At 44.9% G+C, this 14,264-nt stretch overlaps 1 protein-coding gene across 1 annotated transcript; it reads right to left on the reverse strand.

The window, feature by feature from the left end:
* Window positions 1-356: 356 nt before the first annotated feature.
* LAMTOR1 (late endosomal/lysosomal adaptor, MAPK and MTOR activator 1) lies at window positions 357-13,711 on the reverse strand. Its single transcript, XM_027866276.1, has 5 exons — window positions 13,544-13,711; window positions 2,855-3,000; window positions 1,920-1,997; window positions 1,381-1,507; window positions 357-941 (listed from the first exon to the last, which is right to left on the reverse strand). Exons 1-5 carry the CDS (start codon window positions 13,583-13,585, stop codon window positions 849-851), a joined length of 486 nt encoding a protein of 161 aa, XP_027722077.1. The 5' UTR covers window positions 13,586-13,711; the 3' UTR covers window positions 357-848.
* Window positions 13,712-14,264: the final 553 nt, after the last annotated feature.

The raw sequence follows: 14,264 nt of genomic DNA on the forward strand, positions 1-14,264 counted from the left end.
GCTTCGCGTTGAGGTGCCTTTCAAAAGGTGGGCAGAGTAGAGAGCAGCTCAGATAGCACACCACCACCCAGCCCCAAGCATACTTAAGGAGGCAGAATCTGGCCTGTATCCCACCTTGCTATCCAGAAGCCTAAAACTTGATCAACAGATACCTAGAAACCCTCCTCGTACTTTACCTGCAATCTTTCTGATGGTAACCCTTTTCAAAGGCCAAAGAATGTTAAGAGCTCAGTTGGAGATCATTCTGCCCCTTTGAGCCCCTCCTGCTGTTATCCCTGCAAAGGTATCTAGTTAACTTAAAGCTGTACAAGAAGTGGGAGGTTGGCAGGGTAAGGACAAGGACAAAAGGGCTGGAGCCAGGATGGATAGATGTCCTTTATGGAGGGTGGCAAACCAAAACAAATAAAATTAAAGGATCAAACATGTAAAAACTGGGTGTGAGAAATAGAAACAACCAGTTTAGTTCTTAGTCCCTTAATATCAGTTCAAGCCCCAACACAGAAGGGTGATCTCAAGGAAGCCAAATCTCTTCCTACCCACCACCCCCAATCATGAAATAATAATTCAAATCCAAGTTCCTATCTTCCCACTCCTCTAGCTCTGCCTCCCCCCCACCCCCCAAGTGGCAAAACCATCATAGATCTTCCCCACAAAGTATTCAGCCAGGGCCACATGGCACAAAGGCTTCTTGGGAACTCATTGTGTGTCAACGTGAGGCTCCCAAACACCTCTGGACTCCTGTGGTAGTTTCTCCTCTGTGATTAGTAGCAAGTTAGGTTTCTGTACAAGCAGGAAGAAATAAGGGGAAAGGAAGGCGGGAACAAGGGAGAGATCTCCAGAAATTGTCCTCACGGGACCCCAAACTGCACGACCAACTCCTCTTTTGCGTCGACCCGGATCTGAGAAAGTGCACTATAGGCATAAGCAGCTATTCTGGAGACCTAAAGTTACAAGAAAAAGGCAGTTACAAAAATACAGACAAATACTGTCCGGTAGAGTAGTGAATAAAAGAATGTAAAACACATGAGAAAAACACTGGGACAGGGGTGTTTCCAAAAAAGAAATAATAAAATAAAATACAAAGAGGGGAGGGGGCTCATGATATCCCTCTTTCAGCCATTTGTCTTCCCCTCATGGCTGGTACTATCCCCTTCTCTTCTCTCCACCCACCTCCCAAGGGCTGCCAAGAAAGAGAACTCCCAGAAGGAAACAAACCCTACTCTAATAACACCTAAAACTGTTAACCATGTGCCCAGGAAATTGGAACAGCCTGGATAAGCAGAAAGGGAAAAGGGTAATCACCTTGGGTGGAATTAATGGCAAGGCAAGAATTGGGCTGGCCTAGGTCAGGGAAGAAAAAAGCGAAAGACATGGCCTCACCTGCTGTAAATCTGCAAAGGGGACAGGGTCACTGGCAAGCACTTGGTGGGGCTGGCTGGTGAGTGATGGCAGTGGTGGCAGCTTCTTCCAGTGAGTCAAGCTACTGCTCAGGACAGCCAGGCGGGTACTATAGGGGAGGAGAACGAGAGAAGGTATAGGTCCTCTGTATTCCTCATCACATTCTTCCACAATCGGGAAATGGGGTAAATCTAGCTCCTGCCCTGGAGTTTAGCAGACCAGTCAGTGTTCCTTCCATTCTCACTCGATGACCTTACGAAAACCTTAACTTTCTTTTGACCTGTTTCCATTCCCAGGGTGGTGGGAGGAACAAACAGGTAATTCATTTTCAAAGACTTAGAAGGAACTTGGCAGATATCTAGTCTAACCCCCTAATTTTACAAGTAAGGGCTCAGATTAACTGACTCACTCAATTATCTGAAGACTACAAAGCTAATGAGTCAGAGGTTTCAGAGCCTGGGGCAGAGAGGACAGAGAGACTAGAAAGGAAGCTGCCATTACCTTCTCCCTATTCCCCTCACCTGTATTGTCTTGCTCGGTCCATGTACTCATGTTGCTCCATGCCCTGGGAATCTGCTGCCGATACATCAATGATGTTGCTGGGGAAAAACATAACTGAGACTTCAGAAAGACTGACTAAAAATGGATGAGAAGATCCTGGAGTCTTTACATGGAATCCAACAATTCACCATAATTTATTCCTGCATCAGTCAAAGCAAGGTGGCAAAGAACTGGAAAGACCTCCATCACACTGACGAGATTCCTCTAGCCTGGGTGGGAGATAGGGACAGGGATCTAACTTCCTCTCCCACACCTCCCCCAGGGGATTCCTTAGGTTCTGGAACAAGGGACAGGGATCTAACTTCCTCTCCCACACCTCCCCCAGGGGATTCCTTAGGTTCTGGAACAAGGGTTCTCAACCTGGGGTCCAGGGATAGATTTCAGTGGGTCTGAGAACTTGGATGTGAAAAAAAAAAATAACCATCATTCACTAACCTCTAACTGAAATTTGACATTTCCTTTAATTATGAATATATTTTTAAAAATTATTCTGAGGTATCTATAGGCTTTACCACATTGCCAGTGTGTTCCATGACACCAAAAATGGTTAAGAAGCCCTGCTCTAGAGCCTCCACCAGGGCAGAACTGAAGCCTAAAGGACCCTTAACTAAGTACTCAGCTCAGAAGATGTTTGAAAAAGACTTGCCCTCAATCAGTACACAGACCAGTAAAGGGTATAGGTATAGAATAGGTATGCTACTCTCTGTGTGTGAGTGTGTGTGTGTGTGTGTGTGTGTGCGCGCGCACTAGGAGGAGGAGAAAACAAGTTATTCTGTGAGATGCAAAATGTGGGGGTCAGAGAAGGGTTCCATTGAGTTGAGCACAGAGTGAGGATGATATTCCTTATCCTACAGGTAAAGGGGGCTGGAGCAGACACAGCTCCTTCCACTCTGACCTGGCTGTCTTGGCAAGGATAGAAGACAGCAAGGCCTGCTCATCTGTACGGGCTGCAGGCAGGCTGTGGTAGTTGGGTTCTGCTCCATTTAGGGTCTTGGTTGGGGGACTGCTGGGGTCCAGAAGTAGCTTCCGTTCCTCCCGATCCTAAATGGAAAAGAGGGTCAGCAACAGATTGGACATGAGGCACGCAAAATGCCTCAATTTCTCCTTACCCCCAAATTCCACTTGGCTGTGATACCCCCAATCTGAGCTAGACCTCTCTCGATCTCCAAGCTGGAAGGCGAACAGATCCCTCTACAACAGCCCGGATGAGTGATCACCAAGCTTCTACTTCAAGGACTCCAGTGACTCTTTCCTCAGGCTGCCCATTGGGCCAATGCTGTGAGGAAGTTAAGAAATTTTCCTCAAGCAGCTCCTCCCACTGCTCCTAGATCTGCCCTCTGGAGACAAACACAAGATGTCTAATCCCTCTTCTACATAACAGCCCTTCAGATATTTGAAGACAGCTGTCATGGTTTCTCTCCACACACACCCCCTACCCCCACCTGCACTCCTGGCCAACACCCACTCCCCTATGGACCCCCTTGGCCCCTCCTGACATATTGCCACATTCTTAATGCCATTTCCCTTCCCTGTTGTTCTTCCCCATTAGATTGTAAGCTCCTTAAGGTTAGGGACTGTCTTCATTGCATGTACTTGTATCCCCAGCTCACAACACATTCTGGCCTAGAGTGGTTAATAAATGCTTTATCTCCTTATCTATACTGAAGGATTAGGAAATTAGCAATAGGAAAGAGGAAGCAAGGTTCTGCTTAGATACAGAATGCATAACTAGGACTGGTGGGTAGAAATTGCAAAGGGAGACTGGCTTCATATAAGGAAAAATTTCCTAACAATAAGGGCTGTCCAAAAATAGAGTAATTTGTTTCATAATAAATGCAGAATGAGTTCATGAGGTTGTGAGTTCTCTGTCACTGGAGAAATTCAAATAGAACCTAGATCATTTGTTGGGGATTCCTATTCAGGTGAAAGTTGGAGGAGATGAACTCTAAGGTTCCTTATAGCTCTGTAATTCTTTGATTCTAAGAACTCTGGCCATCAAACCATGAAAAAGAATATACAAATTGAGCCCATCCCTCTGTAGGACACTACATGACATGAGTTAATCCTTTCCCTCTCCCATGACGTTAGTTCAATCCCTTCCCTTTCTCTCCCTGTTTCCTCACCTATAAAATGAGGCAGAACCACAGTCCACTCGGAGCCAAGGCACATAGATTTTTCTAATCATAATCCGTGACAACATTCCACCTCTACCCCTGCCTTGTAAGCTACAACTCTGTTCTTCATCCTCACTATATTACCTCCAATCCTTCTATCCCTTAGTTCTTTCCCAGGCCATCACTCCTGCATTAGCTACACTCTTCCCTTCGACACCTTGACCCCTTAGTAAACCAGGTCAACTCTACACTCTTCCTCCAGTCCCTTGCCTATTATCCTGTCACTGATCTTGTCCTCAAGCCTCAGCCCTGGATTACTCCCACTATCCACTGCCACAAAACCATGCTGAGTCCACTACAAATTGATACTGCATAATCTTATTTGGGTCCTCAGTGCTACAAGGCAATCCTTTTCTATCTCCCAAATCAATTCACTATCTAACTCACTAGAGTCAGTTTTCCCAAATTTTCTCATCCCTCCAAGCTCACCTCACATTTCACTAGTAATTAAAAAAAAAAAGTCATTTACCAAGAGCTTCCTCTTCTCCCCTCCACCTCATTTCACATCACTCAGATGCCTTCCCCACACTTGTCTCATATGAAGACATGGCCATTCTCCCTGCCAAAGCCAACCCTTCTATAGGCACAAGTGACCTTATTCCATCTCACCTTCAGTACAGTATCACCCCTTCCATGATCCCACTCTCTCACTGATACTGACTACTGTCTACAGTCTACTGACTCCTTCTCTATTGCCTCCTAACACACCCATGTCTCCCCCAACCTCAAAAAACTCACTTGATTGTGGCCCCGGATCATCCTATTACTTCCCTTTTGTGGACACTCCTTGAGAAGGCCATGTACAATTAGTATCTCCACTTCCTTTTCTCTCACTCTCTTGACTGCAGTCTATATTCCTACTTCATCATTCAACTGAATGAGTTCTCTCCAAAGTTACCAACAATTTTTTAATTGCCAAAGCTAATGTCCTCTTCTCAGTCCTTATACTTCTTGACCTTTCTGCAACCTTAGACACTGTGGATCACCTTCTTCTCCTACATACTCTTCTAATTTTTTTTTTGTGATACTATTCTCTCCTGTTTTTCCTTCTACTTGTCTGACCAATCCTTTTCTGCCTCCTTTGCTGGATATTCATTCAAGTCACACCTGATGATCATGGGTATCCCCCAAAGCTCTGTCTTGAGTCCTTTTCTCCTTCTATACTATAGGTTATCTCATCAGCTCCCATGGATTCAATTATAATCTTCATGCAGACAGTTCTCAGACCTCCAGTCTCACTTCTCCAAATGAATTTCCTTTAGACACCTTAAACTCAACATATCAAAAACTGAACTCATTTTCTTTCCTCGCAAAGTCTCCCCTCTTGCTAACTTCCCTGTCACTATCAAGGATATCATCATCCTCCCAGGCCCTCAAGTTCGAACCCAAGTATCATCTTTGATTCCTCACTCTTACCCCCATATCCAATCTGCTGCCAAAGCCTGCCTACCTTTCTAATACACTCCCTTCTCTCCTCTGACACTGCCACCATCCTGATGTAGGCCCTTACCTCAATCCAAGACTACTGCAAAGCCTTCTGGTGGGTCTCCCTGCCTCAAATCTCTCCCCACTCAGTCCACTCTCCACTCTGCTGTCAAACTGATCTTAAGGAAGTGCACGTCCATGTCACTCTCCTATTCAATCAGTTCTAGTGGCTCTCTATTATCTCCAGAATCAAATATAAAATCCCTTATCTGACTTTTAGAGCCCTTTATTACCTGACCTCTTCTTCTCTTTCTTGTCTTATAATTTACTCCCTTCCATATATTCTGAGACCCAGTGACACTGGATGCAGCTCTGTATACCATGTATTTTCAGTGGATGTCCCCCCCCAATGCCTCAAATTCTCTCCCTCCTCATCACCTCTTGGTTTCCCTGGATTCCTTCATGTTTCTGCTAAAATCTGCCTGTAAGAAGCCTTTCCCAATCACCCTTAGTACTAGTGCCTTCCCTCTGAGATTATCTCCCATTGATCCTGTAGATATCTAGTATGTACATAATAATGGTTTGCATGTTGCCTCCCTCATTAGATTGTGAGCTCCTTAGAAGCAGGCACTCTTTTTTGCCTTTCTTTGTATCCTCAGCACTTAGCACAGTGTCTGTCACATAGCAGGTGCTTAATAAATGCTTGTTGATTTGAAATCCATGAAACTAAAGGTTTGTTGTTGTTTTTTTTTTTTAAATTCAATTTAGAGAACAGGATGAGATAGGATTTGGTTAAGCATTAAAGGACTTTACTGTACACTGGAGTAGTAAAGAAAGGCCTCTACAGGAATTTAAGCTGGGACTTAAAGGAGAGAGTAGGATTCAAATAGATAGAGGTGAGGCACTCCAGGTCAGAAGCACACATAGCATAGGCAGATAGCCCAGAGGTAGGGCCACTGAAGACATATTTGGATGGCCAAAGACATTAGAGAGGATCAGGCTGGCTCAAAGCAGTAAGAACTCAACTTTGTAATCTCAGCCCTGCTACTTACTATTACGTATGTGAGCTGAGCCAGTTAATTCATACCTTTTCAGGCCTTAGTTTTCTCATCTAAAAGGTAAGGTTGGATTAGATGACCTCTCAGGACCCTTTCAGTTCTAAATTTAAAAACTGAGGAAAAGGCTGGAGCTAACGGGAAAAGATTCCTTGAATCACTGCCTGAGCAGTTTGGATTTCATGAATCAAAGCTCAGTTATACTTCCTCTCTCTGCAACTCAGTTCCCTCATTTATCAAGGGGGTGGGTATAAACAAAATAATAACGACTTTACATTTTAAAAGTGCTTTCGCCAAAACAACCCTGTGAGATAGGTAGTGCAGATATTCATCCCCATTTTAAAGATGAGGATAAAGAGAGAGGATCAGAAGCTTGCCTTGTCACATACCAATTAAATGTTAGAATCAGGATATGAACCCAGTACAACATTAATTTTACTAAGCATTCCTGATGTTCTTTGCAAATCCAATCTTGTGATCCTATAAGCAGGCACTGAAGGTTTTAATGCAGTGAGAGAGATGTCCTTAGTAGTTTCTTGTAGCTGATGGAAGATGGACTAGAGAGATCTAAAGCAAGGGGATAGTAAGGAAGCTGTTGTGATTGCCTCCGTGTGACAGGTCATCCTCACCCAGCTGCACTTCTCTCAACTTCATGGTGCTCCCAGGAACCTCCTCATGCTGCAAGAACACATCAACCTGGAACTCACTCATCAGTACCCCATACCTTGGGCCCTCTCTGCCCTCTGATAAGAGCAAAGCACTCTTCTGAGAGGAGGGTGGCCCGGCCAGCCACTGTGGAATTCATCATACCCCAGGGCTGGGTACCCTCCTCCCCTTCCTTTTATGTGTAGTCTTCCCCCATTAGATTGTGAGCTCCTTGGGGGCAGAGTCTGTCTTTTGCTTTTCTTTATATCTCCAGCACTTAGCACAGTGCTTGGAACATAGTAGATGGATAATAAATGTTCACTGACTGACTGGTAAAGGCCATGCTAATAGAGCTCAGGCATACCTCAGAGAGGCCTCACTAGATAATACCATCAATTATTTTAAGTGAGGATTCAAGGCATCTATACCAATCAGCCGGTCAAACATCACCCTAAAAAGTACTTCTCCAGCAGGCCCAAAGGCTCCAGAGCCACTGGCCCTGGTGAGGACAGGATCCTTGAGAACATAGAACAAGCATGTTCTCTCTGCCCCAAATCATGTGTCCCCTTAAGTCTTCTCCAGGCTGAATATTCCTGGTTTCTTCAGCCATTCTGCATATGGCATGGTGATCACTACCTGATTACCCAACTCCAGACACACTTCATAAATGTTCTTAAAAATTAGCACCCAGAACTGAACACAAAACTCTAGCTATGGGCTGATTACTGCAGGCCCCCATTATCATCCTTGTTCCAAACTTTCAGACTTTTGGAATCTGTCATTGATAAAATGCTGGGAAAGTGTCTATGTGAATTAGGTCTCTCCTATGCTTGTTCAAATGACATTTATATCATAAGTGCAATTCTCTATATCAAGAATGAAGGCATTCAAAGCCTGATGGTATCTCAATATTCCCAATATTTTCCCAGTGCTCCTTAATCTTAGTGCCTTTCTGAGAGAGAGAAATAAAGACAGAGAGAGAGAGAGAGAGAGAGAGAGGAGAGAAGAAATTGATTTTGTAGAGGGTTGTTTGCTTGTCTCCTCACATAGACTGGAAGCTCCTTGACAGCAACAACTGTATCCCCAGCATTTGGCCCAGTGTTGAATAAATATTTGTTGACTGATAGTGCCCTTCTAACCAAACAACTTCACTCTTTACCTCATAAGTAATACTCAATTCTGGCTTAAGGGATAAGGATGAGGAAAGAGATAATGCCCAAAGGGAGAGATCTTCATTGGACCTCACAGAGCACTCCTGGGTGCGCTTATTGTGAATTAGCTGTCTGTATTTGTGTTCTCACCCCCCCCCCAACTCCCCCCCACATACACTTTAGACTAATAGTCTCCATAAGGATAGGAAATGTTATCTAAACTCCATGGTTCCTCAAGTAAAGAATGCCATGCTCAGGTGTTCTACACAGAGCAAGCAGGTTAATAACTAAATAAGTATTTCTTTGTTTAATTAATGGTAGTAGTAGCAACAATGGAAGGATATAACAAGGACAAAAGAGACTAGAAGCTTCAAGCCACCAGGACTGGTCAGATAGGTAGAACTCAATGGATCTGGAAATTATTAGAGTTCCCTCAGAATCTGATTTAGACAGGATTTCCTTGGTCCTAGGAAAAAAAGAAAAGAACATTCCTGGGGCTCCAGAAGGCAGATGGGATGAAGAACTGCACATAGATACAAAACAAGCACAAAAAAAAAATCCTTACAAGATAGGGAGAGATTTAGATTGGCATCAGTTTACATGAAAAAATTTAGGTGACTACAAACTCAATGTCAGGCAGCAATGCCAGCATGACAAAAGTTAATGCTTCCTTGCTTAAGCTGCATTCAGGATAGGGGAGGTGAGAGTCATGCTGACCTCCGCCCTGATTTCTCTCCACCTGAGAACCAGGACGAGGGAAGAGTCAAAGGGCACATAATTACCCTTACCAAATCTACAGAACTCTGTAGATTTGTTCTAAATGGCCTCAAAAGGCAATAGGACCAAATCAAAGGAAGTCACAATATAACGTCTTCAATGAAACAGGCTGCCACAGGAAGGATCAAATTTCCCATGACTGGCAATGTCCAGGGGAAAAGAATGATCAAAACCAAGTTACACTAAACCTTACTTGAGAGAATGCTCTAGAATCAACCCCTGAGACAAGTGATGAGCAGCTAAGAATAAGGACAGCAGAGCCTCCCAGGAAGGTCCACATTTACTTAAGGTCAGGCCTGGTCAGGATCATTAGGAACATTCTGAGGAAAGTAAGTCTTGCCTGGCTTCAATTTACCCACATAAGCTGTTGCCCTTTCTACTTCACATCTGTTGGAGAAAGCAGCATAAAATAGTGGAAGAGCATTGGCTCTGGAATCACAGGACATAGGTTCAAAACTTGCCTGGCTCTTAGACTTGTATGAACCTGGTCAAGTCAATCAACTTCCTCATCTGTAAAATAAGGCAAGCTTATTTTAATAATAACAGGCAGCTAGGTGGCACAGCGGATAGAGGGTTGGGCCTGGAGTCAGGAAGACTCATCTTCCTGAGTTCAAAGTAATTCTCACATTTACTGGCTGTATGACTCTGGGCAAGTCACTTAACAGTCTCATCTGTAAAATCAGCTGGAGAAGAAAATGGCAAACTACTCCAGTACCTCTGTGAAGAAATATTCTTTCCAAATCTAAATCTATGATCCTATGAATGCAGAAATATAGTATAACTAGCTGTGTGCTCCTGATGAGGTGAAAATCCTCTGTACTTTGGCTGGGGAGCTAATTCTTGAAAGGTCAGGGAAAGAAATATCAGAATCCAAGACTTGAGACCTTCTGCTTCATGCATGCCTCAGCTCTCCAGGTCTTCTCTATCTTCTCACAAGTCTCAGACCCCACATCTTCCATACCCTGGGTCAGTGTATATCCTTCAAGCCTCTGTTTACCTTTAGGACTCATCTTCCTTGGTCACAGACCTCAGCCCTAGGCTACTCCCTCTGTCCAGTCCTTCTCCAAGACACAGAGCACAGTTTCCCATGTTGAATGAAACAACCCTTTTGGTTTCCACTTCCCTCCAGATTCCTGTCCCCCTAAATTCACTTTCTCTGCTCCTACATTCCTTTGCTTCGCTCCTATATCAACTTCCCAACTCCCTATCCCTCAACCTCTATTTGATTCATAAAATTCTTTATATACTAATCCCCTTCTGTGGAGGGAGACATTAAAATCATATTTGAATGCTTCTGTGGTGGATATGACACTGGCTTAAAAATCAGGAGACCTGAGTAATAGTTTCGGTTCTGTCACTTAGCAGCTCTATTCATTCAACAAGCATTATTAAGGGTCTCCTATGTGTCAAGTGCTGTGCTAGGTGCTGGGGATACAAATTTTGAAATAAAACAGTTCCTTCAATCAAACTTACATTTGATTGAGATTAGTATGTTAAGGTGATTGTAATATGAGCAGAAAGAAAGAAACAAATGGGAAAGATGTGAAGGTAGAATTAACAAGACTTGGTAATGAATTGGATATGGTAGGGTGAGGGAGAGTTAAGGAAGACCTTGAGGTTTGCACCCTTGGGTGATGGGAGGTATGGAGTAGATACTGTGGACACAAACAGGGATATCAGGAAGTAGGGGGTTTGAGGGATGGGGGAATGGAGAAGTAAATGCAATGAGTTGAATGCTGAACTTAAGATGCCTAGGAATATCCAGTTGAAAATGTTTAATTGACAGTTAGGGATGAGAAACTGGCCCTGAAGAGAGAGACTAGGGCTGGATATAGAGATCTGGAAGTCATCTGACTAGAGATGTGCCAGTTCATTGAATCCATTCCTGGGAGCTGATAGGAATACCTGAGAGAGAATATATGAGGGTAAAGGCAAAAAACAGAGCTTTCAGTGTCAACTCACAACACAGAGGTTGGGACATGTATGATTCAGCAAAGGCGCTTATGGGTGAGAAGACAGCATGAGAGATTAGTGTCTGGAAAATGCAAGGAAGAAAGAATATCCAGGAGTGAGCAATCGAAATGGGTCAAGAAGGATGACTGAGAAAAAGACATAAGACTTGGCAATTATGAAGTCCTTATCATTGGGAAGTTCTGAAAGGTTTTAGTAAAATGATGAGGTTAGAAGCCACGTTAAAGGGACTTGTGAAATGAGAGAAGGCAAGATAATTATTACACATTGCTTCTACTAGAGATTTAGCTGAGGAGGGGAGGAGAATTATAACATGAGATGATAGCAGAGTTGAGTGAAGGTTTTTTAAGGGTGTGGAAGGTTTTTTTAAGGATGTGGGCATGTTTGTAGGCAGTAGGGAAAGAGACAAGTGATAAGATGAGATTGAGACTTAGAGATGGGATGATTAAGGGGGCTATCTGTCAGAGGAAAAAAGGATGGAATCAAGGGCACAAGACCAACTTGTGCTTAGGGATTCCAAAAGCTTAGGAGATTCATTAGGGACAGCAGCAAAGGAGCAAAAAAAAAAAAATGAGTGTGGGGTGAGAGGATAAACAAGGGGTTTTGAAATGCAGAATAGGGAAGAGGAAATTTACAGTGAATGATCTGTTTTCTCAGTAGAGTAGGATGTGGAGATCCTCTGCTGAGAGGGAGGGAATGACTTAGGAGGCCTGAAGAAGAGAAAAAAAAAGTCTGGAACAGCCACTGTAGGAAGTGTGATAAAAAGTCTATTAAGAGTAAAAGATTGCTTTGCAGTAATGACAGCCCCAAGTGCAGCTAGGTGGTGAAGTGAATAAAACACTGGGCCTGGAGTCAGGAAGACCGAGTTCAAATCCAGCCTCATACACTAGCTGTGTGACCCTGGGCAAATCACTTAACCCTATCTGCCTCAGTTTCCTCATCTGTCAAATGAGCTAGAGAAGGAAATGGCAAACTACTCCAGTGTCTTTGCCAAGAAAATCCCAAAAGGGGTCACGGGGAGTCGGACAGGACTAAAACACAACTGAACAACAATGAAAAGAGTGACAACCTAGCTGAGATCAGTGAGGTTCAGCAAGGGGTTAAGTAAGAGCAGAAAAGACAGATGGTAAAGATAATCCAGTGTTAGGGTTTGGCAACACATGAGGTTGTGAGGAGGACAAAAGGGCAAGGGATTCCAAAGAAAAAGACAAGTGTATAGTTGTACTGGTTGAGGGTCAAGTTGGGAAGAGAAGAAAATGAACCCAAAGGGAGAACCTAGAAAACACTAAGGGATAGAAGGCCTGGAGGTCATAAAATACTTTTAGATATGAGGCAGAGATAAATAGGAATAGGAGGTTAGGTCTCCTGATGGCCTATTTACTGGTTTTCCCAATCTCTCTGAGTTGTTATGACAAAATAGGACAATGTAAGTGAAAGATGATATAAATGGAACTATTATTATTACTACAGAAAAGGTGAAGCTTGGGAAAGTACCACCTAGCAGGAGTTCAATCCCTTTCCCACACCAATCTCCTCTTCTTATACTCTAGCAAGCTCTCCTGACCTAATCCCTTCACCCAGAAGCCTCTCTCCTCATAACTCCAATCTCTCAGGTTCTTAACCCCACTTCCCAACTTCACTGTTCCCTCTTCTTCCATTTACTTCCTTTTCTTCTTTCTAACATTTCACAATTTATAGTTGTGGCATTCCCCTTCTTTTCAGCCCTAGAGACCTCATCTCTAGTTTCTCTTTCTTTCCCTTCCTCCAGGCCTCCATCTCTCCAAACAAATCCACCCAGGGTCTCCATCTCTATTCTGTCTTCTTTGATTTTCCCCCTCCACATCTCCTAGCCCTTATGGAACCCAAGTCCATCTCCCCAATTCTCCACTCTGCTTCTCCTTCCAAGCGTCCCCCCACTTCCCTCCAGGACCAATGGGATCCCTTTCAGTTCCCACAATCCTCCAGAGCTTAATCCTCCTCCCCAGTCCCTTAAACCTTTTCCCCCCACACTCAGTAATAAGGAGATTTATAAACTTAAATACACATCAGTTATTACTCCCTTCTTCCCTCGGCTATATCTCTTCTAGGGGATGCACTGCCCCACCTCCTAGGTTCAACATCCCTCCAAACCCCCCCAGAAGCCTCTTCCCTCAGACCCTAGTCTCTACTCCCCAAGGCCTCCTCTTTCAGTTACAGTTCTACACGCCCCCACCCCCAACTTCTCAGGACCGTTCCCAGACTTTTCCTTCAGCTCCTCTAGCTCTGCAAGACCCTTGCCAGCTTCGGTCCAGCACCTCACCCTCAAGGCCTCCCATGAATCCGCTCCCCTCTCCCTGGCCACCCCCAGAATCGCTCGGGGACTGGCGTCCCCCCACTGTGGTCGCACCTGGTCCGAGTCCTCGTTGTCACTGCTATAGCAGCACCCCATGGCCGGGGCCGGCTCCGGGAGCTCAGATCTAGAGGATCGGCGTCCAACAGGAGCTCTTTCTCGTCACATGACCCGCGACCGCGGCCCGCAGGCTCCCACCGGCCGCGCTGCCGCCACCGCAGCAGGCAAAATCGGCAGGCGAACTGTTTCCGGTCCCGGAAACTCGCTCCGACCCCCCCCACCTCGCTTCACCCTACCCCCATTCTCATGTGACTGCCCTATAGCCATGTGATACCAGAACAACCAATAGAATGCTCCCGTTCCTCGGGGCTCGCCTCCCTCCTCGGGATCTAAGCCAGTCCATAAGAGGCTTCTTCCTCTCTTCCCCTGTGTCTCAGGAAAGCCGAGTAACACCCGACCTCCCCGATCACGTGACACACGCATCCAATAACAGGCCCGGGGACCTCTTGTTGCCATGTGACAACCAGAAGCCAATAGAAGGATCCTGTTTCTCCTTTCCTTTCTCCCCATCCCTTGAGCCGGCCAGTGGTCCTTAGAGAGCGCTTTGATTCTTTTCACTTTCCCCCAGGCCCACGTGCTCAGAAGCAGCCAGTAGGAGTTGGGCGGTGTAAGCCCCAGTTTCACGTGACGTCAAAGGAGGGGACGGGAGGACCTGCCCAGGCTACGAGTGGCAGGGGTGATGGCCCTTCGCTTTTCCTCCTGCTCGTGGGCGTCTACC

The sequence above is a fragment of the Vombatus ursinus genome, unplaced genomic scaffold (genome assembly GCF_900497805.2).
Source record: "Vombatus ursinus unplaced genomic scaffold, bare-nosed wombat genome assembly UNPS02014780.1, whole genome shotgun sequence".
NCBI classification, from domain to species: Eukaryota; Metazoa; Chordata; class Mammalia; order Diprotodontia; family Vombatidae; genus Vombatus; species Vombatus ursinus.